We start from the raw sequence: 23496 nt of genomic DNA, 5'->3' as shown, positions 1-23496 counted from the left end.
CGAGCAGTCCTGGTTCCCCAGGGGGGGGGGGGTACTCCGGCTTGTTAATGACGGGGATGATCGAAGGATTTTTTTGGGTTTGAAATTTTCGATTCCGGGATTTTTTTGGGTTGGAAAAGTTGGCAAGTATTTTTTGGGTGACTTGATTTAGATAGGGGATTTTTCGGGGTATTAAAAATGAACTAAAGTGCCTTGGCACTGCCCTAGCGTATTTATGGTATGATGAATAAACAAAACGAGCGTTATTTGTGTTAAGTTATTGCCCCTCCTGGCAATTTAGGGGTAATTTGACAAGGGTTTTTTGGGGAGTTATTTTTGGTTCAGGGATTTTTTTGGGTAATGTCGGTAGGCTTAGGGATTTTTTTGGGTCCTGGGTTTGGCCTCCATTCGATCATCCCCGTCATTTACAAGCCGGAGTACCCCCCCTGGGCCTGGTTCAAGCCCTGGCCGGGGTCATTGTGTTGTGTAGAGAGAAGAAAAAAAAACAGACATGCAGATAGCTACTGTCAGTGCTGGAAATAATTTTTCTTACTTAAAAGGACATTTGTCCTTCCAAACTTTTATGTTGAACGGACATTTTAGAAAATTGGTCGGACATCAATTTGCATTTTAAATCAAAAACATTGAATTTTCCAAGACACAGTCACGTAAGTTCTTGGACATCATGTCCGAACATATTGCAAAATTGGCCGGACATTTTGGCATATTTGACCGGACAATGTCAGATTCATGACCGACAGTAATTTCCAGCACTGCATTGTTGTGACCAAATTCTCAGAACTAATGGTATTATTCTACAATATGTAAGGAGAATTTATTGGAGGATGTTTTAAATTTGGGACTAAAAGCATTTCGTTTTGTAATTTATGCTGCGTGTTGCTTCTTTTTAGTAGGACTGGTAGTGTCTTCCAGTTTGAGGGGATGATGAATCAAGCGCAATCTCCGACAAACACCTCGCCATCAAGGCACTCATCAAATTCAGGACAAAGTAAGTATTTGTCTTAATTCACTGTACTGAAAAAGATGGTAAGTGGTACATTAACATGTACCAATAATTCTTTGCATGCGGAAATCCTAAAGTCACTCCTTTTTAAAACCCAAACCCAGGGTGAACAATGTTGCTACAGTGGAACCCTGATATAACGATCCTCGATATAACGATTATTCCCGATATAATGATGGATATTCTATGTCCGGGCAAAAGTTACAGTAAAATGTATGGGACGGAACCCAGGTGTAACGATCTTCGATATTATGATATTCCCGATATAACGAACGTAAAATCCTCCCGATATAACAATATCATTACACAGTCACAATTTATTTGGAAAACATCAAATTTAATGCAATAACATTACAGTTATTGAGTGATCTCTAACGTTTCTGACAACAGCTTTGTACAATGATATACGCAAAATTAATGATACTGTGTTCTAAGCCTCTTTATCAAAATTATTCTCTTTATCCTCCTTTAAATATGTAGTAAAAAGTTCTTGTTAGGTTTATCCCGATATAACAATGTTTTTTCAGTTATTTTACGGCCATATCTTTATATCCAGAGTTTCGATATAAGGATTCCTTGATATAACGATAACATTTTACTGCTCTCTTGGCATATCGTTCTATCGGGGCTCCACTGTAGTACAGGGAGGAATTTCACAAAAATGTGGCTTTTTATGTGCCCAATTGACTGTGTTAGGCTTGTGTTGTGGTAAAATGTTCATCATACAGCCGCCATCTTTTTCCGTAGGGTGATTTTCACTTTCTTACTTAGAATGCTAGACTGAGAGACAGGATTCCCATTCAATGTGAATTTACTTGTACTTGTATGATTTTGTTCCTCTTGGTTACTGTTAATTTTTTTCCAGTTTATAATGAACGTCATTCTGGCCCCATAGCCCTTTTGTTTTTCTTAGCTGGCTGGGCCTTGGCATGAGAAAACGAAGGGCTCTGGGGACACAGGATTTCCAGTCCTAGATTCTAGGACTTCCGGTCTTCATGTATCCAGTCATGATGTTTCAAAAGAATGTATGAGAGAGTCGTTGCGTTTTTTACTTCCGTTTAGGAATTCTTTGTTCCAAACGGCCAATCAAAAAAATTCGAATTGATTCAAAAATTCTATGTCCCCAGAGCCCTTCGTTTTCTCGTGCCAAGCCGGCTAAGAGAAACAAAAGGGCTATGGGGCCGAGAATGAATGAACGTCAGACTTCAGCTGTTTTGGTAAACCTTAGTGTTAGAGGTATCAGGATTCTACGTTTAGTAAGCTACAGGTTGACCTTTTTTGGTTATTTTTTCATTTGTTTTGTTAAACAATGTATCTTTTCTGTCAATGACAGTCGACAATGAAAATGGCTTAGAATATGATGAGGAACAAAGCCCATCAAGTCCGACTCCCAAATCATTGCCCAGATCAGGGTCAGGAGCAACACTCTCCTCACAAGGAACACAGGGCGGCAAATCAAAGAAGCCATTCTTCAAAAAGGTACCTGTCATTTTGTTAATAATGAATGTTGGACGGTATAATTTTGACAGCTACAAGTTAGTGCAGTCACCTTTAGTTGCATGTAAGGGCTTGGCTACTGCTGATTTTCACTAGCCGGGTACTTGCACAGACGAGTATCCAGACCTTGAACGGAGGGGCCCATCTTTCTAGGTTGTACACCCAAAACAAATCCTAGCTGCGGGAGTCATTTAAAAACAATCTTTAACGTCTTTAAGTCCCTCCCCTCGATCCACCACTTCAGGCATCAGAATCCTGGGGGTTCCAAAGGCATACTCTGGCAAAAAACATTAGACTCAAAATTGCAATCTAAGGCCTTAATAGAGATTTAGTATACTGTTAAACGTGGTTATCAGCCTCTAGTTTAAGATGACCACATCAACCAGCAGTGATAGGTCTCCACTAAACTCGATGTACAGTAATTGCCAGACTTATAGGCACATCGTGCATCAAGTTCCTTTTGAATGCAGCTGTTTCTAATGTTTAGAATTGTTTATCTCCTTAGCAACAAGAACAATTCTCTCCTTATGACGTCGTACCCTCAATGCGGCCCATTGTGTTACTTGGACCTTCTCTAAAGGGTTATGAGGTGCGTGTTTTATTCAATTCAAACAAACAGTCTAAACCACTGTGTTTTTAAGAAGATAATTTAAAGGATAATTGTTTACATAGACCGACAACACAGGCCCATCAAAGTAGAGAATGTGATTATGTCCCTTTACTGAATTCAATAGAACTCATCAAATATATAATGTCTCTTTCATTTATACTTCTTATCAGTCCTTTCCAACTTTCCAGGAGTTTTTTTGTTTCATGTTTTTCGCAACAATTTCTTGTCAACTTGATCTCTGTTCACGTAACATTCATTCCTACAGCTAGCACCTAGTCCCACTCGGTTTTATTGATTGGTTGATCGCAACATTAAGTGGTACAGATTCTGTCGACCACCTTATAACATTTAAGCCATCGTCATTGCCTAAAAATGATGCTGGCTTAAATAATTATTAAAAGGGCTTACATCAGTCTGCTTCCAACCCTAAAAAAGATCTGAACTTTTTTTCCCCTCACAATGACCACAATGACATTACATAACCAAGCATTCAGGTCACAACAAATAATAAGTAAATGATCCTCAAAGGGACCTTGACTTTAACAGTGGTTGAATTCTCCTAACTTATCAGTGAGGTGATTCTCTCTGTTGATCACTGTGTTTTGATAGGTCACGGATATGATGCAGAAAGCTTTGTTTGATTATATGAAACACAAGTTTTCAGGAAGGTAAGCTTCACCATCTCTTATAAACGTCACACAGCAAAACATCAAATGAGCGACAGTAAATGGACGTTTTGTATAAATTAAAAGAAATGCAACCATGTTGCAGTGCATTCTGTTATTTCTGTTGAAAACTGTGATCATAGAAGGTTGGTTCCATTATGGTCGCTGTATAAACTTAACAGAGCATTTTTAAGCAATCACAGTCACTTACACAGAAATAACAATTACATGAAAACTGATCTGTTCTTCAACCCTCCAAGTTTATTTCTTTCCTTTGTGGCCATTTGGCCACCGACTGCTCAAGTTTGGTCGCCAGTAAAAAAATTTGGTTGCCAATTAAGCTCACGCTTTCAATCCTTCTTCTCAATTTCAGTCGACTTTGGTTCCAATGTAGTCACCAGCTCCAAAATTTTAGTCGCCATGTGGACTAAATGAGCTTATTTTGGAGCGTCGTTCTGTGTCAATTTTTGCGGCTGGTTGAGTTTTTGTTAAGGTTTTTTCCCATCAACATGTTTTGCATTGACTGAAATTTTACGGAAATTTTCAGTAAAACTTAGAATGTTTTTCTGAAGCGTTTTTAGGCAAACAGTGTAATTTGCTTCGCTGTGTACAAACTTATGATTATTTTATACTTTACAGGATAACAATATCACGTGTAAATGCTGACATAACCTTGGCTAAAAGGTCAAATCTTTCGAATCCCAGCAAGAGAACACTAATGGAAAGATCAAATAGTAAATCTTCAGGACTTGGTATGTATTAACCTCTTTCCTTTAGTTCCTAATTGCGCATTTTCACTTCAAATGACATTGTTTCCCTCTGAAATAGCTTACAGGCAGAAACTGTATCCTTACACTAACAGCAAGCGTAAATGAAATAAGATGAAAATCTTTTATCTGCAACAGAAACTCCATGTTTTGATTTCTACACGGCATGCATGTAGTTCGACTGAGTCACATGACTAACATGACGTCACAAACTGAGCCCTCCAATTGGCTGAGAGCTCTTTTTGCATAGAGTCATACACTGTAGAAACATTCACAAATTTCCATTATGTGTTTGTTGGTATCCACACTCAACCCCTCCCTTTCAGTCTTTATCTTGACTAAAAGCCCAAAAGTGACCCATTTGTGGCATATCTGTTTCTACGGAAAATAAGAAAGTCTGTCAGTGTCAGTGAATTAAATTCTCGCGGTAACCCTTCAATGGACTAGCATCCCATCCATAAAGGGATAGAAATACTCCTAGCCACTTCGTACTATATAAACAGGGATAAGCTCTGTCCTGATAGGCCATGCACTAGGCCTGAATGCAGACTTTTAATTAATGTACTGTACATTCTTTGCAGCTGAAGTACAGTTAGAGATTGAACGGATATTTGAATTGGCTCGAGGGCTTAACTTGGTTGTGTTAGACTGTGAAAGTGTCAATCATCCAACTCAGCTGTTCAAGACGAATTTAGCTCCTCTGCTTGTCTACATCAAAATTAACTCGCTCAAGGTAATTCTTTGTTCTTATTACTTTTAATTACATTACATGTAACTGCTGTTCAGCACTGCTCTATAGAAAGTTATCAAGTATAGAATACAGTAATAACCCGCATATAAGAACCTAGATTTTTCCAATTTAGCCTTAATAAGTTCTTATAGAAATGGTATTTGGTGGGATCTTAGGCTACTTAGGTTCTTAAATAGGTTTTTAAAGGGACTATTTTTGAACGGCCAAAATTTATATTTGTGTCGTAGGAAACGTAAAAATAATGGTCAATTTATGTAAACAATTGTTATTTTGGAGTACTTAAAAAGCGCATTAAAAGTAATTAAAAGCGTGTTTGGCTGTGGATGGCTCGGTTGGAAATGGATTGCAATTTGAAAACATAAGCCAACGTTTTCAAGTTGTTTCTGTGCCCCTTCAAAATCGATATTTATGGCCAGAGCTTGTCATGTCAATTTATACAATACAATTTATTTTTTGACAGGTCTTACAGAGGCTCATAAAAACGCGTGGCAAGTCACAGTCTAGGAATCTCAACGTTCAGTTAGTGGCAGCTGAAAAATTAGCACAATGCGGTGATGTGAGTATGAAGAAAAATATTTTTATTATTTATAAAATCTTTCACCACACAGAAAAATCATAATTGCTGTGGTCACTGTTGCTAAAGTCTTTCTGAACAATGCTGGTAGGTAGTCGAATCGACTTCGGATCTCTCTTGGAAATCTTCGGCAGTCTCAGTCGGAAAACATCGGTATTCTGATTTCTTCAGGGAATGATCTTCGGTCAATCTTCGTAGAAATCTTCTTTAAGTCTTATTCAACTTTGTTTATATAAAAAGCAAAATAATAAGTCTGTGGATAAAAACCCTAGTGTGTGACCATTCAAATGAAAGCTTCTGAACAGTACTTTTGTGTGGTAATTACATTTTCCAGTTTCTACCAATAAGAAATTTTGAAACGATTGGAGATGGGCATTAACCCAAAGGAAGTTTTTGATGACAAATAGTTCACACTAGAGCAGTTTTCAATTGAGTGTCGTAAAACCAAAACCAAAACCAAAACCAAAGTAATTACTTTAGCCAATCACAAAAAACACAGACAATTCAGTGAACCAATCAAAACTCAAAGCAAATACATGTAGCCGGCACGAAGCGCGGGAAAACGTGCGCGCGCGAGTCACGATTGGTTTTGGTTTTACTTCTGATTGGCTAAGAAAGTGGCGCGAGATTTTTAAACCAATCACTAAGCGTAGCAATGCAAAACCAAAGCAAACGCAATTAACTTTCGACACTCAAGTGAAAACTGCTCTAACATGCGAAATTTGTTTTTTGCATAAAGGATTCTTATGATCTTGTTCTGGATGAAGCGCAACTCGACGATGCTTGTGATCACCTAGGGGAGTTTCTTGAGAGTTATTGGAGAGCAACACATCCACCGAATCAACCAGGCAGCAGGCTGCCGACTGTTCAGCCGTCACCATCAAGCCAACAGTATCACACTGTGGACTCTAACGAACGACCCAGTGTCTACCTGTGACAACTGTAGCATTGCGTTACACGTTGCGTTACAATGCAACTTCGATTTTGCCCAAGAACAACTGGACAGAATTTACTACCCAAGATGCATGTCAAGCTAGTACTTCTATGTATTCATGGCCATTGGGGACAATAAAAAAGTTAGTCAAGAGAATTCCGACATTTCACGGTACAGACAAATCTAAAACTCACGGAGTGACATTGAAGTATGCAGTGAATGTGTATTGCCTGGCGGAGATGCTGGGCCTTAATCGAGAGAGACCCTTGGTCGAGATGTACAATGTATCGTGCTCCGACAAGGCAATTAGTATCATAATCAACTGCAGCTCTGCTTTGGAGAAGGACAAATGAATTGGGCTTGTTAGAGGAGCGCATCACCCTTCACAGGAACTGCTAAGTATTTTTTAATCATTTATTAATAGTTTATGAACTAGGAACTGGAGGACTGAATTATCTAGGGTTGGATTACAAATCCATAAGGCGGAGAATTCTTTTTGTAAAGGTTCGTGACAAAATCTTAGCCAGGAGTTCAAGGAATTCAATTGGTTTCTTTAGATCTTGGAATGGGTGGGAAACAGCAAAAGTTATTCTGTGTATGAAGTTCTAGAGCTTTCTTTGTTAGTTAGTAACAGATGGACTGGCAAAATTGCACTGTTGCCTCCTTGTCATAGAAAATATTCTGTATTGTCAAGCAAACTACTTATAAAATTATAGGCATTAGGCTTTTTTATCTCAATACTTGCCCTACCATACTCTCTTCTCCAAGTTAGCGTTTTGGTTTTCAACCAGCTTGCAAGCAGGTTTAAGCAGGTTTATACAGGTTTTTCATTATGTTTTGCGACAGTGGCACTTGTGCAACTGTTGGATGACTGTGGTATTTGTGATGCGTCAGAGGAGATTAAGTAAAAGTAATGCACTTCCAATTTGAAGTTGGCTAGTTTAATAAATCTTTCTGTCATCAGTGAATCGTTTCAAAATTCACTGCCCTAGTTAGCATGGTTAAGATTTTCTAAAACGTACTACAGTACTTGTGTTTTGAAAGTTCAAGTTATTTAGCAGCTTTCGCGAAGTCAATCTTCTTCCCTCCCCTTGCCAGGAAAAGAATTGTACAGCATTGTAAAACAGTAGATGGGAAAATTAATTATTTAGTGACAAAAGACACAAGTATGGCTCAGAGCCAGGTAATTGTTAGCTATTTTATATTGTTTTAAGAAAGCAATGTGGCTCCTATCTCCTTACAATGAAATATTACACTTTCTTCAGTGTTATGTAACATAGCGTTTACTTGTGACTGCGGCCATTTTTTTTATAAGTAGAGAAAATAGTGAGTAGGTAATATTGATAAAGAGCTGATGATAGGGATCGGTGAAAGGGTTATTCCTCTTTTGTGCTGCTGCCAGAGGTTCAGTTTTGTAGCAATGCTAGCACAGCCAGATTCTATTTCATTTTATAAGATAATTTGAACTGCTGGATGCAAGCGCTGGTAATAGAAATTCTTGCGTATCTGTTTAGAGCGGTTTTCACTTGAGTGTCGAAAGTAATTCTTGTTTGCTTTAGTTTTGCATTACTAGTGATTGGCTCAAAAAAACTCGCGCCACTCTCTTAACCAATCAGAAGTAAAACCAAAACCAATCGTGATTCGCTCGTGCATGTTTTCCCGCGCTTCGTGTCGGCTACATGTATTTGCTTCGAGTTTTTATTGGTTCACTGGATTGTCTGTGTCGTTTGTGATTGGCCAGAGTGATTACCAGTACTTTGTTTTGCTTTAGCGGCACTCAATTGAAAACTGCTCTAAGCAAACATTTTGGTCTTTAGACATTTTCTTGATAACAGGCAGAATGGCTGAAATACTTGGTCAATTAGTAATTTTCCTGTTTATGTACTTTTGTCATGATGGGTGCAAAATTCAGTTGCTCCAGTGATTAGAAAGTCGAGTGAGTGAGGTCTTTTTACTCTGAAAGTTTAATATTATGAACCTCCACAAGTATGTTGGCGAATTATTGCTTGGAGAAGTTTATTGTACATGTATAGCAGCTCTATTTAACTTAGTGCTAGTAGAAAAAGTTATTTTTAAGAGATTCCCCATCATAGGGTGTTGTAGACAGGCATTGTACAGATGTACTTGTACCGAAGAGGCACAGAGAGTAATGAAAGTTTTTTTGAATCTGATTAGAGGTGGGCGAAACTATTCCCTCGGTGTTAACCCTTTGAGTCCCATAGGTGACCAACATCAAAATTCTCCTAACAATTTGAATACTTAATCAACAGAAAAAGCTATGAAAATTAATAAAATGATAAAAAAATTCAAATGAAAAACCCAATGTCTACCTGTGACGCTGAAGCATTGCGTTACACGTTGCGTTACAATACAACTTCGATTTTGGCAAGAGAATGTATGGAGATATGTTAGGAGAATTTGTATGTGGATATTGGGGCTTAAAGGGTTTACTTATCTATTTAATGGCACCTTTGAAAGTTTTGTTTTACTGCCACTTTTCAATATTGTTTTCAATAGTAGTTATTTAAGTTTGTTATCTTAATCGAGCATCAATTATTGTTGCAATTTATTGTTACAATAAGAGTATCAAAATCTAAATTCTATTCTTGTTATTGATACGTGATCAAGCCAACAGCTGAACTGATCACTGAAAAGAAACTCTCTTAAGCTACCTTATTGCAGGAAATTTTCGCGGCAACTTAATTTCGCGATTTTCGCGATACCAAATTTTCGCGCTTTTGCATAACTGTTTCGAAACCAAGTCGCGTAATTTCGCGGTTTCATCGTGCAGATCAGAGATTCAACGTTAAAAAAGCGAGTTGTAAATCAAAGATGGGAATTTACTTTTTTCAGAGATAGAGGGACATAAGAATACCATGCGCGAATACTGAAATTGAACGCTAATGAGGATTTTATGAAAGAGAACTAATGTATCTGATAAAAAAAGGACTCCGTGTCATTTTGTAAAGTGTTTTGATTTAATTTGACATTTAGTTCATTAATTCCAATTTTTGCTGACTTTTTCGGTGTAAAACGAAAAATACGATCTCCAAAATTCCTGTAATAAGATAGTTCTGTTTAAGATATGTGGAGTTAATTTAGATGTTGATATTTTAGAAAAAAAGTAATTTTCCACGGTACCATTTTAAGGCAGAGCACAGCAGAGCTGAAAGACGCTGTGTTTGCAAAACATTTTCTTGTAAAATTTGAATCTATTCTATTCTAAATATTTGTATTTATAAGGCAATCCGCTCAACACTGGGAAATATTTTGTTATGCTTCATTTTAATTGTAGGTATCTAATTTTTAAGTGTTTAGGATTGATTCATTTAGACATAATGCTTTCTAGTTTAATGCAGTTTCAAGGATTTGGAGCTGCTTAACTGAATGAGAATCTTGGCTATAGGTGATTCATTTTCATAGCTTTACCCAAGTTCAATAAACAAATTATAATGATAAATATTAATAGTAATGTTAAATGAGGTACCGGTAAGTATATTTTGCTCTAATCGTGTTTGCCAAAGTATGGAAAGTAATTATTAAGTGCAAATTACTATTCCACTTCCAATCTTTGTCTTTCCACAGGGACGCCATACAAGCAGCGCGGCTTGTATGGGATTCCTGTGGTATGTCTCGACTTAGGAAGTGAATTCGTGTTTTTTTATATATCTATCTTGATAAATGGGCTCGTTTACTACCTTTTAAATAAATTAGTAGATATTACGGCTGACGGAAGCACTGAAACCGACATTTTTGCATTACGTTTTCAAGCCAGGGGGGCCGTTTCTCGAAAGCCCGAACACTTTTCAGGCCCGTAAAGCCATTTTTAATTATCTATATCTGAAAAACAGAGAAGTGTATAGGCTTGAAACTTTGTATGAAATGGAATCCTCTGTACATATTAAAATATCGTGGAATAAAACAGCTCTGTAATCATGAGGTTTGAGATTTTGCTATGGCTTTCCGGGTGCCAAAACGTTTCGCGACCTTCGAGAAACGGGCCCCAGTTTATTTCTTTGTTCCTGTAAACAAGTGTTGTTACGGTCAGCGGTCTGCTAATTAAAGTACAATCACCACTCCAGCATTTAGACTCGTCACGCCCGCCTAGATTGTTTTGCTAGACAAGAAAATATTCAAAATGGCTCTTACCCAAAACCAGGAAATATTATTAAACAAATCATTTTGGAGTCTCTTAAATTTGGTTCAAAACACTCCAACCGCCTTGTCTCTCTGAACAATCTAGCTAGTGCTCAGTCTAACCGAGTGGTCTGGAGTGGGGATTGGAGACTAGTTGATTTTATTATTGTGCCTCCTAAGCAATTTGATTCTCTGTGGCAATGCTCAACAGTGATTTGTAAATAAATTTGAACACTAAATGTTGTGATTGGTTTTTAGCAGAGCTCCACAACGGCCTGTTTTAATCTTCGCTAATTTTGCCCATCCACGCCCCTTTTTGGCCTTTCTGTGTTTCTTTTGAGTTCGTCTACAGTTTTACGGTAAGCCGCTATTTTGATATTCCAGTTAATTCTATGACCAGTTGGTCAGTGCCGAAATTGCAATTGCCTAAAATTGCGTAACATAGCCCGTTTAATCTTGCATGCTTGCGTAATTCCCTGCTTTAGGGGGAGAGGGGCTGACACACATTAGGCAACTTATTTTGAAACAATCTTCTATGTGCTACCTACAAGGACTATACATAACTCGTTTTTTGTTATTTTAATGTTGATTTTTGCAAGTAATGGCACGAGCTTCAGGTGCAGAAATCACTCCGCCATGTTGAGGACAATTCCGCGTTTATAATTGCGTGTGAAGTCTTCCTTCGGAAACTGTTTTATCTTGTTGTTTGCCATCTTAGCTATGGGCAATTTTAATCTTTGTCCATCAAAAGCCCTTCTTTTATTGCGTCAATGTCTTATTTTTGGTTGCCCATTTCGTCATGCAAGGAATCCAATTCCTTCTTTATCCAGACTTTCCATTTGTGATCCACTTCTAACTCTCGCTCAGCAATCTTCTCTGCCTTTGTAAGTAACTTCATGGCCTCATCAAAGTTTCCTTTCTTCTTGTGGCAAATTGCAAAGTTCTTTAGCGTCAAGATAGTTTCTTTGCTACCGCCCACTCCAAGATCCTCGAACATTCTCTTCATAATACTTAAGGCATACCGTAGAATTCCGGTTATAAGCCCTGGGCTTATACAACTTCGTAAGGGGTTTTGGAGGGGCTTATATCCGGGAGGGCTTATAAGCGGATTGAAAAAAACGTTTCGAAAAGAGCCACGGGAGTGTTGTCGAAATACGTTATAAGTTAAAAACGCATAATAAAGCAACATTTAGCCATGCTCAGTACTGTCATCCGGTAGAGGGGGGCTTATAATCGGATGTATTTTTTTGTTTCCAGGTAGATGGGCTTATAACTGGGGGGGGGGGGCTTATAAGCGGGGGGGCTTATAACCGAAAATTTTACGGTATGTCCAACCCATACTCGTGGCTCCATTTAAAGCAAAGAACCGCAATGTCCTTGAGACAAAACGCAGTTAGCAAGTGTTTACCAAGGCACTTGTAGAAGAGTTCCAGTGCCTCCTTAAACAACATTTCAGCTTCAACGCGGTCTTTACGGTTCTTTTCAAACATTCCAGCACGTTTCAGAGTTACAGCTTTTTGTGGGTGATCACATAACCCCGGTTTTGTCTGGAAAACTTTCAATGCAGTTTTAATCTCTCTTTCTCTTCTCTTGTTTTCACGTGGGTCTTTTTCACTCGAAAGAAACTCGCTGTCCTTTATTTGAGTTATGTCCGCTCAATAATAATATGTTAGGACAGATAAATGTCGAATATTTAATACTAACATAAAATATATTGTTGTACAAGCAAAACCACCGAAGTTATTTAGAAGTTGTAATTAGAATTGTTGTTGTTGTAAATGTTTCTTATTCTAAACAGTAAAGTAAAAACCAAAGCTACATCAGTTTTTGTGCCATCCAATTTATGCCCTTCCTACGGTTTTTCATCCTTTTTTGGAACAAAAACAGACGTTAGTGATAACGGAAACTAACTGAAAAACGAAGCCTTGATGACGGGTTGTGCGTTTTTTTGCGATTTCAAATTTGGAGGATAGAGTCGAAATAAAATCAGGAGCTTCAGTCACTGAGCTGGTTTGCTCGCAGTGAATTATTGAAAATTCTTTATCATGTCAAATAAGAGCAAAAAATGAACTATTGTTCAGCCGGTAAGATTAGGGACGGTTTTAATTAATGCACCTCTGCGAACATTTTTTTTTAACATGCAAACTATTTTTTATGCATATCGTGTTTGCGAGCAATTTATTTTGTCGTTTTGGCCATGCAAACAACTTTTTTTTTCAATCATACAGTCAACTCTCTCCCAACGGACACCTTTAAGGCGCACACTTGGAGTTGGTTCCGTCGCTGCCGCTTTTTAGCCATTTTAATACTTTTACTGAACTCCCTATAAGACGGACACCTCTCTAAAACCCCGGGGCGGGGGTACTCCCATATATGGGCTATCTAGGTATGTGCCGTGGGATAGGGTATGGTTTTGAGGTTCTCAGTCCTTAAATAGGGTATCATTTTTGCTCCTTTTGGCATTGTGTTCCCGCTGTGATCCTTAGATAGGGTACCTAAATTCTATCAGCTTTAATAAACGCCCAGCTAATATAAAAAAGTTTCTTAAAACCGAACAATCCGTTGAAGTATTAATAAAGCGATTTTATAAAGATTTGTGTTTGGCCGTGCGCGGTTAGCCGCTGTTTGGGTCGTCACGGAACGCTTCTCCTCCCTTTGAATAGGGTGTCATTTTTCGGTTTTGGGCCTTAAAAAGGGTATCAATTTTCGCTTTCTTTATTCTTAAATAGGGTCAGAGTTTAAAAACCTTCGCGGCACACCCCTATCCGAAATTTATGGGAGTACCCCCCCCCCCCCGGTCTAAAATGGATAGCTGGAGCCGGTATTGACCCCTCCCAGTTATAAACAGTTGAAATAAATCAGGAATCAGGTTACATCAGTTTCAGATGGCAGTGGATTCGAGGAATTGTCGCCTAGCCATGAGGGCCCGGCTTTCTAGGAAATTTGTCAGGTGAATGCATCGTTCGTCTTCATTAACTTCATCAAAAGAATGAGTCTTGAGTTGGAGGAACGCAATCAAGACGAACAAAGGTTTGATTATACACATTATAGTATATGTACAGTAAAATAATATTCGGAATACTCATGGAAATTTGATTAGACTTATTATATACGATGTTTTTAAAACGACTGGAGGGTATTTTTGGACGTCAAAGCTCATGGTCTCCGTTGAAGAAAAAGGATAAGCAGTAGTGGAATGATATCGGATCGTCATTTACTCCGAATAAATCGAGAGAATGGAAAAGAGAACTAAAGGATATTTTACAAAGATCTTCATTGGTCTATTTAGATATCGCTCCAAGATTCGGATACGAAATCAACAATTTGTCACAATTTGTCGAAGGTCACCATAGATGTATTTATACAAAGGCGAGCACACGCAGGGCCTTAGCTATGAGAGGCAAACCGTGGCGCTTGCCTCGGTAAAAATCTTGAAATGATTTATCTTTTATCATGTCCTTGAAAAGGGCTATGCATTACCAGTAAGTAAGTAAATATGAAAGAAGTGTTCCTTTTTCTAATATTGCCTAGACTGATGGAATTTCCGGGCTTCGAAATTTGACCCCAAGCGGCTATCAGAAACGGCAACAAGCCAAACACGAAAAATGTTTATGTCTCTTCATTAAGTAAGTAATTTTGCACCGAAAATTATACTGATACTGATAATACGTAGGGGCTCTAGTTTGTAAGGCATCCGTCGTGGCGATGACTAATATTTAATACTCCTCGTACGGGAATCCTGAACTTTCGAGGAATTTTGTGTAATTACTTATTCTTAACGATTAAAAGTATTTTTTGACGATTAGATAAACATAAACATGTTCATGAATCAGGCATATCCGGTATACGCAAAATCTGCAGGTTTTAATTTCTTATTTCAAAAACAAATCTTTGTTCAACAAAGAAGCAAGATTCATGTGAATACAATTGCGCTTGTAACGCACACAAGTGCTAGTTTTTGTCGGGGGAGAGCTAGAGGCGGGGGGACAAATTCGTGATCCGCTAGGGGATGGGTCCGAAGAGACCAAATCCGCTAGGACATCGGCGAGCTTGCTCAGTACCGATTTTGAATACGTGTAGTTTACACTTCGCGTGACGTCTGGTACGACAGATCTAGAGTGATTGGGTTATTGAGCTTGGAATACGTGGAAAAAGTTGTAATTCAGTAGAATCCCGCTAACTCGAAGTCCCATTTCCCGTGAATTTGTTCAATATATGTAATAAATAGGTCAAAATATGTATTAAATAATTAATTGAATTTTTTTTTTTGCAGTGATTCGTCAGCCATCAAAGAGAGACTTCAAGAGTTGAATCGGCGAAGCGAGGAACTTAACCAGGCTTTTATTCGATGGATACCAATGAGAAGACGAACTATGGAACAACTGGAGGAGCTGGCATCAAAACTACATGAACACCACATAAACGTCAACATATCAACTGCCGCAGGGGCAGGCATGGGTACTGTAGGTGGGATCCTGTCCATAGCGGGCCTCATTGCCGCGCCCTTCACTTTTGGAGCCGGGATCATAGTTACTCTTGTTGGAGCCGGCATCGGTAGCACGGGGGGAGTGGTGATGGTTGGTGCCAAGGGAGCTGAGGCTATCCTTACAAAGATGGGAGTAAAGAATGTTCAGCAGACAATTGACGAAGACACGGCTGCTTGCATGGGTCTTCAAGAACAGTTAGACGAAATGGAAAGCTTCCTCTCCGACCTGTCAGGCTTTCTCAGACACAATGAGTTGAAGCAAGATGAATTGATACGGGAATTAGAAGGAAGTGGCTTTGAATTCCTCCAAGATCTATTCCCGAACGACTTCACGACTTCCACTGACGAAAAATTGAATTTAGGCGCCAGGTTCTTTCGGGCAATAATGTCCGCCGCTCCAGTGACGACAGGATCGATCGCTGCCGCTGGCGCCTTCGCCCGGAGCGCGGCTATGGCTGGAACTCGAGCAGCACAGATCGCTGGCTCAGTAATAAGCGCTGCTCTTCTGCCATTGGACATCTTTTTCCTTGTGAAGTCGTCTTTAGAGCTGCATCGAGGCTCGACGTCAAACGCTGTTGAAAAAATCAAAAATATTCTAGACACACTAGAATGTCCAGATGAGAAGGAAGTTGAAATGTTGGTCAAGAGGTTCATCACTGAAAGGTTTCCGAGGCAATCAAAAGGATAGATGGCGAGAGGAAGAGCAACCACGTTTCTATGAAGACCATGACCAAAACGACGATGAACAAAATGTGAGATGATGTAGAGAGTTTGTTGCTAAAATGACAATATTAGACTTACAAAAAATAACAGAAATTAACACTAATTAAAATGATAGTAATCGTGATAGTAATGATAGTAATCCACTTGTATTCACGACTCCAAGAAATTATGTCAATTAAATACTTTCGAAGAGATAATTATCTCCTATAAACAGCGCAGGATGTCTATAGGGAGGATCTTCGCCGAGGTGACGTCATGAGCACATTTACTGATGATGATGATGATGATGATGGTCTTTTATTAAGAAACCTTCATTTACTATTAGTATACACTGGTTTTCAGAAAGGTTCTAACTGAGATTAAAAATATATACTAAATAAGACTATATCAGTACATCTGCTGCGGAGATAAGATGTTTATCTGATTATGTGGTCTGAAGACATTTCGTAATTACTGACTTCTGCTGTGCAGACGGGCAGTTTAGACAAAGGATCTGAGGTCAAACTCACGCATGTGTCAGGTATGTTTCAATTTATCTAGTCTCTTTCAACAACTGACAAAACATTAAAAAAAAACATTTGAGTGGGTTTTAGTCGTGTTGAGTGCTTCTGGCCTTGCAAATACATCTCGCAATTTCGTCTCCAGTTGCTGTTTTGACTGCATGCCTGAGCTGAACTTTCAAAAGTTTAATTTGCTTAAGTTTTGATCGTTCTCTTCACTTTTTTCTCGTTAAACTTTTTGGCTCTTCCATTTAGTATTTTTAGCAGAAAGTCAATGTTTTTTGTAGTTTCGTTTGTAAAAATTCTCACCGGAAGTTTAGCCGGTCTGGATGCTCGATCAATATGGATTTTAGCCAATCAAATTCGTGTGTTCCGTAATGCACAGTCCTTTTGAGACGCAGACATATAACCGAGTTCTTGATGGGAAACTCTGAAATGTTGCGGAGCAATTTTATAATATTGACTGAAAGTTTGATCGAAACAAACGGAACAGCCGATGTGATTTAGATTAGAACTTGTAATAAGAATTGTTAATGTTGTAAAAGTTACTTATTCCAAACAGTAAAGTAGAAACCAAAACTGCATTAGTAGTTTTCATCTTTTTGAAACAAACTGAATGTTACAGGTAACAACGGAAACTAGCTAAAACATTGGCTCTGTAACGGCATTTCTTTTGTTGTGAAGAACTGAAGAAAAAAACCGGTAGAAGGGGAGTAAAAATAAAGCCGACAGCTTTAGTCACTATGAATACCACTTCAATTCTGCGAATTGTTTTTTAATAGAAATTTCATTGAATATAAATGAGTCTAAAAATCTGCAAAATTCTACATTAACTGTAACAGTACAGTACTTTTCCTCCTTGCCAGTGTTCAACTTGGGCACCCAGGCATGTCGGGGGCGGGTGGAGGGGGGGGGGAGGGGGAGAGTACATCTTTAGAGGGGAATCTACGTCCACAAAACGGGATTCTACTATTTTAGAGGTTTCTTTCTACACTTTCAGCGATCAACCCCGAGCACCATGCTCAAGTTTAATGACTACCAAACATTAACTGCAAATAAATTGGTCGTACTTGGCTTCCTAAACATGTGTTCGTGCATCTAAGAGAAAATTGGGGTCAGGTAGCAACTCTCACAAGGTCACATAAATGGTTCGCTACCCTTCGAGAAAACAATAGAACAAACAACTGGTACAATGCCCCTAAACCCCAGAAACAATAGCGACTGCTACACTAGAGGACCAGTAGAATAACAAGCTTACGAGAACTGCTACACTTCTGGAAATTTGAGAAAAGTAGATTTATGAAAACGGGTCCCTTGGTTTGCAAATTGGTCGTTTTGTTTCAACCGAACACTCGGGAGGGTACTGGGTGAAGTTTTGCCTAGTTTCTGTACGGCTTTCTTCTCAAGCCTTCACTATCTCGTTGACGTCACTACTCGTACCACATGACCCGAAATAGGTTGACTGCGAGGAAAATAGACCCAACGAACTAGGCAAGGTGGAGATGTGCAGCGCGCTTCCTGAAACGCTTACCCTATTTCAGACAAAAATATGCCATTTTTTATACCTTATTTACACTGACCCCAAAATCGATACCCTGTCAGTAATTAAACCAAACCTCACCCATCAAATGCTTCGGTAGTTTCTTTCAAAAATTATACCTAATTCGTATCAAGAAATGGTCTATTGTTGTGTCTCAACTTTTCCCATTAAGCACTCGTGACTAATCGGAAAAATGTCGGTCATGACAATTTAGCTGCACTGGGAGAGTGGGTAGCGTAAATTGGTACTAGTTGCTAACCTGAGTGCACGAACCATACATGCAGACCAATATAGTCAAAATCTATAATAACAAAAAAATAGTGCAAGGCTAATTATACTACGTGAAAACAGTAGGCTTTGCGAGACACTACCACGATTAGAACCGATATAGCAGGATTACAACCGTGGACAGCTGTTTCTCCTTTTTGGGTCTCATCAGCACGGTGACGCAAGCTCAAAGAGCCAACGCAAATAAATTGCGCAAAAACCCACACTCCCCTCTCCCTCGGCCCAATCCCTCCCGCGTTCTGTACCAAAAATAATCTAAAGAGTTCCTACTATATAGTCGCACAATAAATAGTATCGAGCAATGAAGTTGCTGGGGAGCTCCTAGCTCCATGCTGCAACTTTTTTTCCATTCAGCTCTCCAGAAACTCTATCCAGCTACTATTTTCCATTCAAATTTTCATTTTGACAGGAATATAGTCTCATTTTGCAGTTACACTCTAAAATAATTGACAAAAATGTTATTAAAATATCATTGCGAAAATCCTTATTATCTATCACGCAGCCTTAATATACGATGCGTTTTACCTTCCGACTACTAGTTATTTTGGAGATTCCCATTTTTTGAAACTATCTTCTATGTGCCATTCGAAAACTCGACTCACTAGCGCTAATAAATGATTATCGTTTAAGCTGATGTTGGCAATTAATAGAACAATGCCATAGAAAGGGAAATCATGCTACCGTGTTATTTGGGAATTCATTACATGCGTGAAACGTCTTCCTTCAGAAATATGAATTTTCGTATTTCATCCTTGTTTGCATCTTAACAACCGATAAATTTAATCTTTGTCCCGTCAGTAGCCCTTCTTTCATCGATTCAATTGCTTGTTCTTGATTTCTCATTTCCTCTCCGTAACTGAGCGATTTCGGCTTTTATAAAAGCTTTCCACTTGTGATCCACTTCTAACTCTCGCTCGGCAATCATCTCTGCCTTTGTAAGTAACTTCATGGCCTCATCAAGGTTTCTTTTCTTCTTGTGGCAAATGGCAAAGTTCTTTAGAGTCAGGATAGTTTCTTTGCTACCGCCCATTCCAAGATCCTCGAACATTGCAGTGGTCTCTTCATAATACTTAAGGCATATGTCCAAACCTTTCTCATTGCTCCATTTAAAACAAAGATCCGCAATGTCCTTAAGACAAAACGCAGTTAGCAAGTGTTTTCCAAGGCACTTTTGGAAGAGTTCTAGTGCCTCCTTTAACAGCCTTTCAGCTTCAACGCGGTCTTTACGGTCCTTTTCAAACATTCCAGCACGTTTCAGAGTTACTGCTGTTTGCGGGTGTTCACCCAACTTTGCCCGGGAGACTTTCAATGCACTTTGAATTTTTCTTTGTATTCTCTTGTTATCACGTGGGTCTCTTTTACCGGATAGAAAGCGCGCATAACTATTGCAAAAGTACACTTCTGACAGCGGATTTGATTCAAATTTAGCGCGATTTTTAGAATGAATTTGATTGGCCTCCTCCAAAATCTGGTTGTACATTTGTTGGTCTCCTTTTTTTCTGCTTTCATGACCAACCAGACATAAAAGTTCCACTCTGTGCACTGGTTGATTGTCTAAGGGAAAGGTCTTTAACAAGCTTTCCAGGAACTCAGTGTAAAACCTCGGGAGAACACACATTTCTAAGTACATGCAATTCTGGGGAAGATCGTCGATAAAGGTTTTACAAGCGTCCACGATCTCTTGATCCTGGGTTTCTCTTCCTTGAGCATAAATGTGAAGGAAATACTCAAAGTTGTGGCGGTCTTCATTGAAAGCCTCAATGGATTCTTTGCACTTGTCTTTGCTCCAAAACAGACTTGCATTCTTATCAAGGCGAGACATAAAGTGAGCACAAGCTAGTTTTTTGCCCCGATCTAAAAGCTGCTGAAACCTGGATGAATCAGATTCTTGTGCAATCTTCGTTAAAAATTGTCGGACAAACGGATGGATTTCATATCTGTAAGAGCCAGGATTTTCGACAAGGGGTCCTTTTACTAATGAGAGAAGAATCAAAATTGGGTCGTGATCAGCTTCAGCATCGGTTCTTGCTGTAATTACAGCCTCGGCAGCATCAGAATCGAATGAGCCAGGAAACCGAGACAAGAGAACTAGGGCTTCTTGTTCGCATTTTTTCAATTGACCAAAGGAGGTTTGGATTGCATTTTTTACAGAAAGGTCACCTTCTTCAAGAAACTCTAAAGGTTTCTCTTCGAGTCTTTTAATAAGTGTGTCTTCTTTAATGTGTGCAAGATGACGGCCAACAATGTGAAGCGCCAAGGGAACACCATTGCACAATTTTACTACCTCGTCTGTCTTTGAAAGGGTCTTAAGAATTTCTGGATCTGTAACGCGAGACGTCAGAATTTTCTTTGCGTCTTCAGGTGATAGAGAAGGCAGTCTTCTTTCTTCCATCTTGAGGTCAGGATGACTGAAAAATGTTCGCGAAGTAATGACAAAAGTCACTTTTTGTCCTGATAAACTTCTCATATCTTTAAGGATGCTTACAAATTTCTGTCGGTCTTCGGAGTGGGCAAGTACAGCTTCAGCATTGTCGAGGACAAATGTGACTTGCTTTTGAACCTGTTTTAGCTGTAGGCACCATTGTTTCAGCCACTGTTCCGGGTTACTTGGTAACTGAAAATGGATCTCCCCACAGCAAAGAATCATTTTTGTGGCTACTTCGTCAAACGTTTCCTCGGATCTTAGACTACAAAATAACACTGTTCTGTCATTCTCTGGTTTATCAAGCTCGTAGGCCACCTCTTTGGCCACAGTGGTCTTACCGAATCCCGGTCCCCCAGTAATGACCACACCAGCGACTTTTCCACTTTGAATATCTTCTGTGACTTGCTTTATCTCTTCCTCTCGACCAAATACATCTGGCATTTCGTCTGGAAGACAACTGGAAAGCTCAAGCAACAAACGCCGTTTTGTGTCATGATCAATGGGTTCAGTCTTCAGACGTGCAACTTCTTGCTGGTCGAGTCCCAAGGCTACCAATGCCGAAGAAACGGTGTTCCATTTGTCTTCAAACTCCTCGTTTGTGATAGTGGTAGAGGCAATGTGACTCAACTCATTTCGTAAGCGTTTGATTCGGACAATGTTTGCTTCACGACTATCATCACTTTCAGCAGGCATGTCGTGCCATCCAGTTGAAGGCGCCGTCAAATTGCAAACTTCCCGAAGTAAGAGATGTAAAAGCGTGATGTCAAATGTTTTCGAATCTGGTGGGTTACCTGAAGCGGGGAATAACTTTTCCCACTGGCATTTCACATGTTTGCGTAGATGTTCACGGTTGTTTTCGAAGACTGATTGCAATGTTTCGACAGGATGAATAGAATGAAAAACCTCCCTTAGAACGCGTGTTCCGCCATCAATCACTAACCACCATAGTCTTAAGCCATTGGTTGTTTCCTCCGAAGGCTTAAAGAGTGATTCAGCCATTTTCTTCAACTGTGTTAAGCGAAAGACACCAACGTCTCTAAATACTCCTGAGAAACAGATCTGCGTCTTACCAAAATGTTAATCAGTTGTCATATCAGTTTTTTTAGGCAGGTATCAGCTAGCGCTTCAACCAATCGCAATTCAGATTCTTTATTTATTGCCTTTCATGATTATCTGGTTGTTAAATTTGCGTAATGACACAAAATTGTGTTTGCCTATGTAAGGTTATTAGCTCTTTGCCTGTTTCTCCGCCACGCTTTACATTTTACTTTTTTGGTCAGAAACTTTAATAAACCGGTATGGTAAGCTCGATATCGAACTATAATAATTTCCCAAAGCACTTGGTCTAGAAATTACATTGCATGTATTAATTTAAACGATTCTCGGAAACCAGACATGCGATCAAAACATTTTATTGGAAACATCCCAAATTCCCGGAGTGGATGTATTATATATTTAAGTATTTGTTTGAAACGGCCGATGTAGGCAGGCAAAGTGCGTATATGGTCTGTTATATATGAAATCCATATTTTTTCATTTACCGTCAATTTTATTTTATTAAAAAAAACATTTCAAATGAGCCGCAAGCAGTCAGTACATGAATATTGAATGATTCGTAGAATCATTCTCTAGCCAAAACAACTCTTTCTAAGAACATTTCTTTTCTTTTGAAACTAAATTAGCATATCACTACAATGGGGAATAAGATGATACTTTACTGTAAGGGGGTGGGGTGGGGGATTGCGTACGTGGCCCCCCTGTTTGATGTGCTACTGCAGCGTTTGTCTCGCGTTCTCTAAACAGGGGTTACACAGTATCCAACATTATGAGACGGTGGGGTTTGCACAGTGATTGAAACGGGGGGGGGGGGTGGCCCCAGGGGGGGGGAGGTACTCCGGCTTGTTAATGACGGGGATGATCGAAGGATTTTTTGGGGTTTAAAATTTTCGTTTCCGGGATTTTTTTGGGTTGGAAAATTTGGCAAGTATTTTTTGGGGTATCCTGATTTAAATAGGGGATTTTTGGGGTATTTAAACGAACTAATGTGCCTTAGCGCGACCTTGGCGTATTTATGGTATGATGAATAAACAAAACGAGCGTTCTTTGTGTTATTTAATTGCACCTCCTGGCAATTTAGGGGTAATTTGACAACGGATTTTTTGGGGGGTTATTTTTGGATCAGGGATTTTTTTGGGTAATGTCGGAAGACTTAGGGATTTTTTGGGGTCCTGAATTTTGCCTCCATTCGATCATCCCCGTCATTTACAAGCCGGAGTACCCCCCTGGGGGGTGGCCAATTATAAAGTGTATTGTTATTTATTATTTATTTACTCGTCACGGGGAGGAAATATTGCGTGACGGGCCAAAAAAAAGTCTGCGTAAGAGACTACGAAAGAGCAAGAGCCACGTTAAACTGAATTCTTGCGCAAAACGCTTAACTGACAGGTAAAAAAAAAATGAAATTATTTCTTTTAAACGGATACAAAACATTCAGCACAAAACCAACTAACCCTTGAGCCACGGCGTCCACAGACAAATTTTCCGTACTGGTATCTATTCATTCTTTAAGTACTAGTTAGGAGAATTGAATCAAAGA

General features: G+C 39.1%; 3 protein-coding genes across 6 annotated transcripts in view; 2 read left to right on the top strand and 1 right to left on the bottom strand.

The window, feature by feature from the left end:
* LOC144630696 (voltage-dependent L-type calcium channel subunit beta-1-like) overlaps positions 1-11177 on the top strand; it is a 28474-nt gene extending 17297 nt beyond the window's left edge. For all 4 annotated transcript variants that reach the window (XM_078489072.1, XM_078489073.1, XM_078489074.1 and 1 more), the window contains 8 exons: positions 891-988; positions 2337-2482; positions 3006-3089; positions 3720-3778; positions 4415-4527; positions 5124-5275; positions 5754-5849; positions 6607-11177. In XM_078489072.1, coding sequence (XP_078345198.1) covers positions 891-988; positions 2337-2482; positions 3006-3089; positions 3720-3778; positions 4415-4527; positions 5124-5275; positions 5754-5849; positions 6607-6804 — 946 coding nt within the window. In that variant the 3' untranslated portion in view covers positions 6805-11177. The remainder of the gene's footprint in view (positions 1-890; positions 989-2336; positions 2483-3005; positions 3090-3719; positions 3779-4414; positions 4528-5123; positions 5276-5753; positions 5850-6606) is intronic.
* Positions 11178-13829: 2652 nt separating this feature from the next.
* Positions 13830-17165, top strand: LOC144629996 (apolipoprotein L3-like). The gene is given in 3 exon segments (XM_078488256.1): positions 13830-13968; positions 15212-16089; positions 16092-17165. Coding segments are annotated over 3 exon segments (1008 nt in total). The 5' UTR covers positions 13830-13927; the 3' UTR covers positions 16181-17165.
* Positions 17166-17631: 466 nt separating this feature from the next.
* On the bottom strand, positions 17632-21958 carry LOC144629995 (uncharacterized). Its single transcript, XM_078488255.1, has one exon. It carries the CDS (start codon positions 21897-21899, stop codon positions 19293-19295), a length of 2607 nt encoding a protein of 868 aa, XP_078344381.1. The 5' UTR covers positions 21900-21958; the 3' UTR covers positions 17632-19292.
* Positions 21959-23496: the final 1538 nt, after the last annotated feature.

Source organism: Oculina patagonica, chromosome 11, assembly GCF_052425735.1.
Source record: "Oculina patagonica isolate OP01 chromosome 11, crgOcupat, whole genome shotgun sequence".
Lineage (NCBI taxonomy): Eukaryota > Metazoa > Cnidaria > Anthozoa > Scleractinia > Oculinidae > Oculina > Oculina patagonica.
This window is presented reverse-complemented; position numbering and strand designations above follow the sequence as displayed.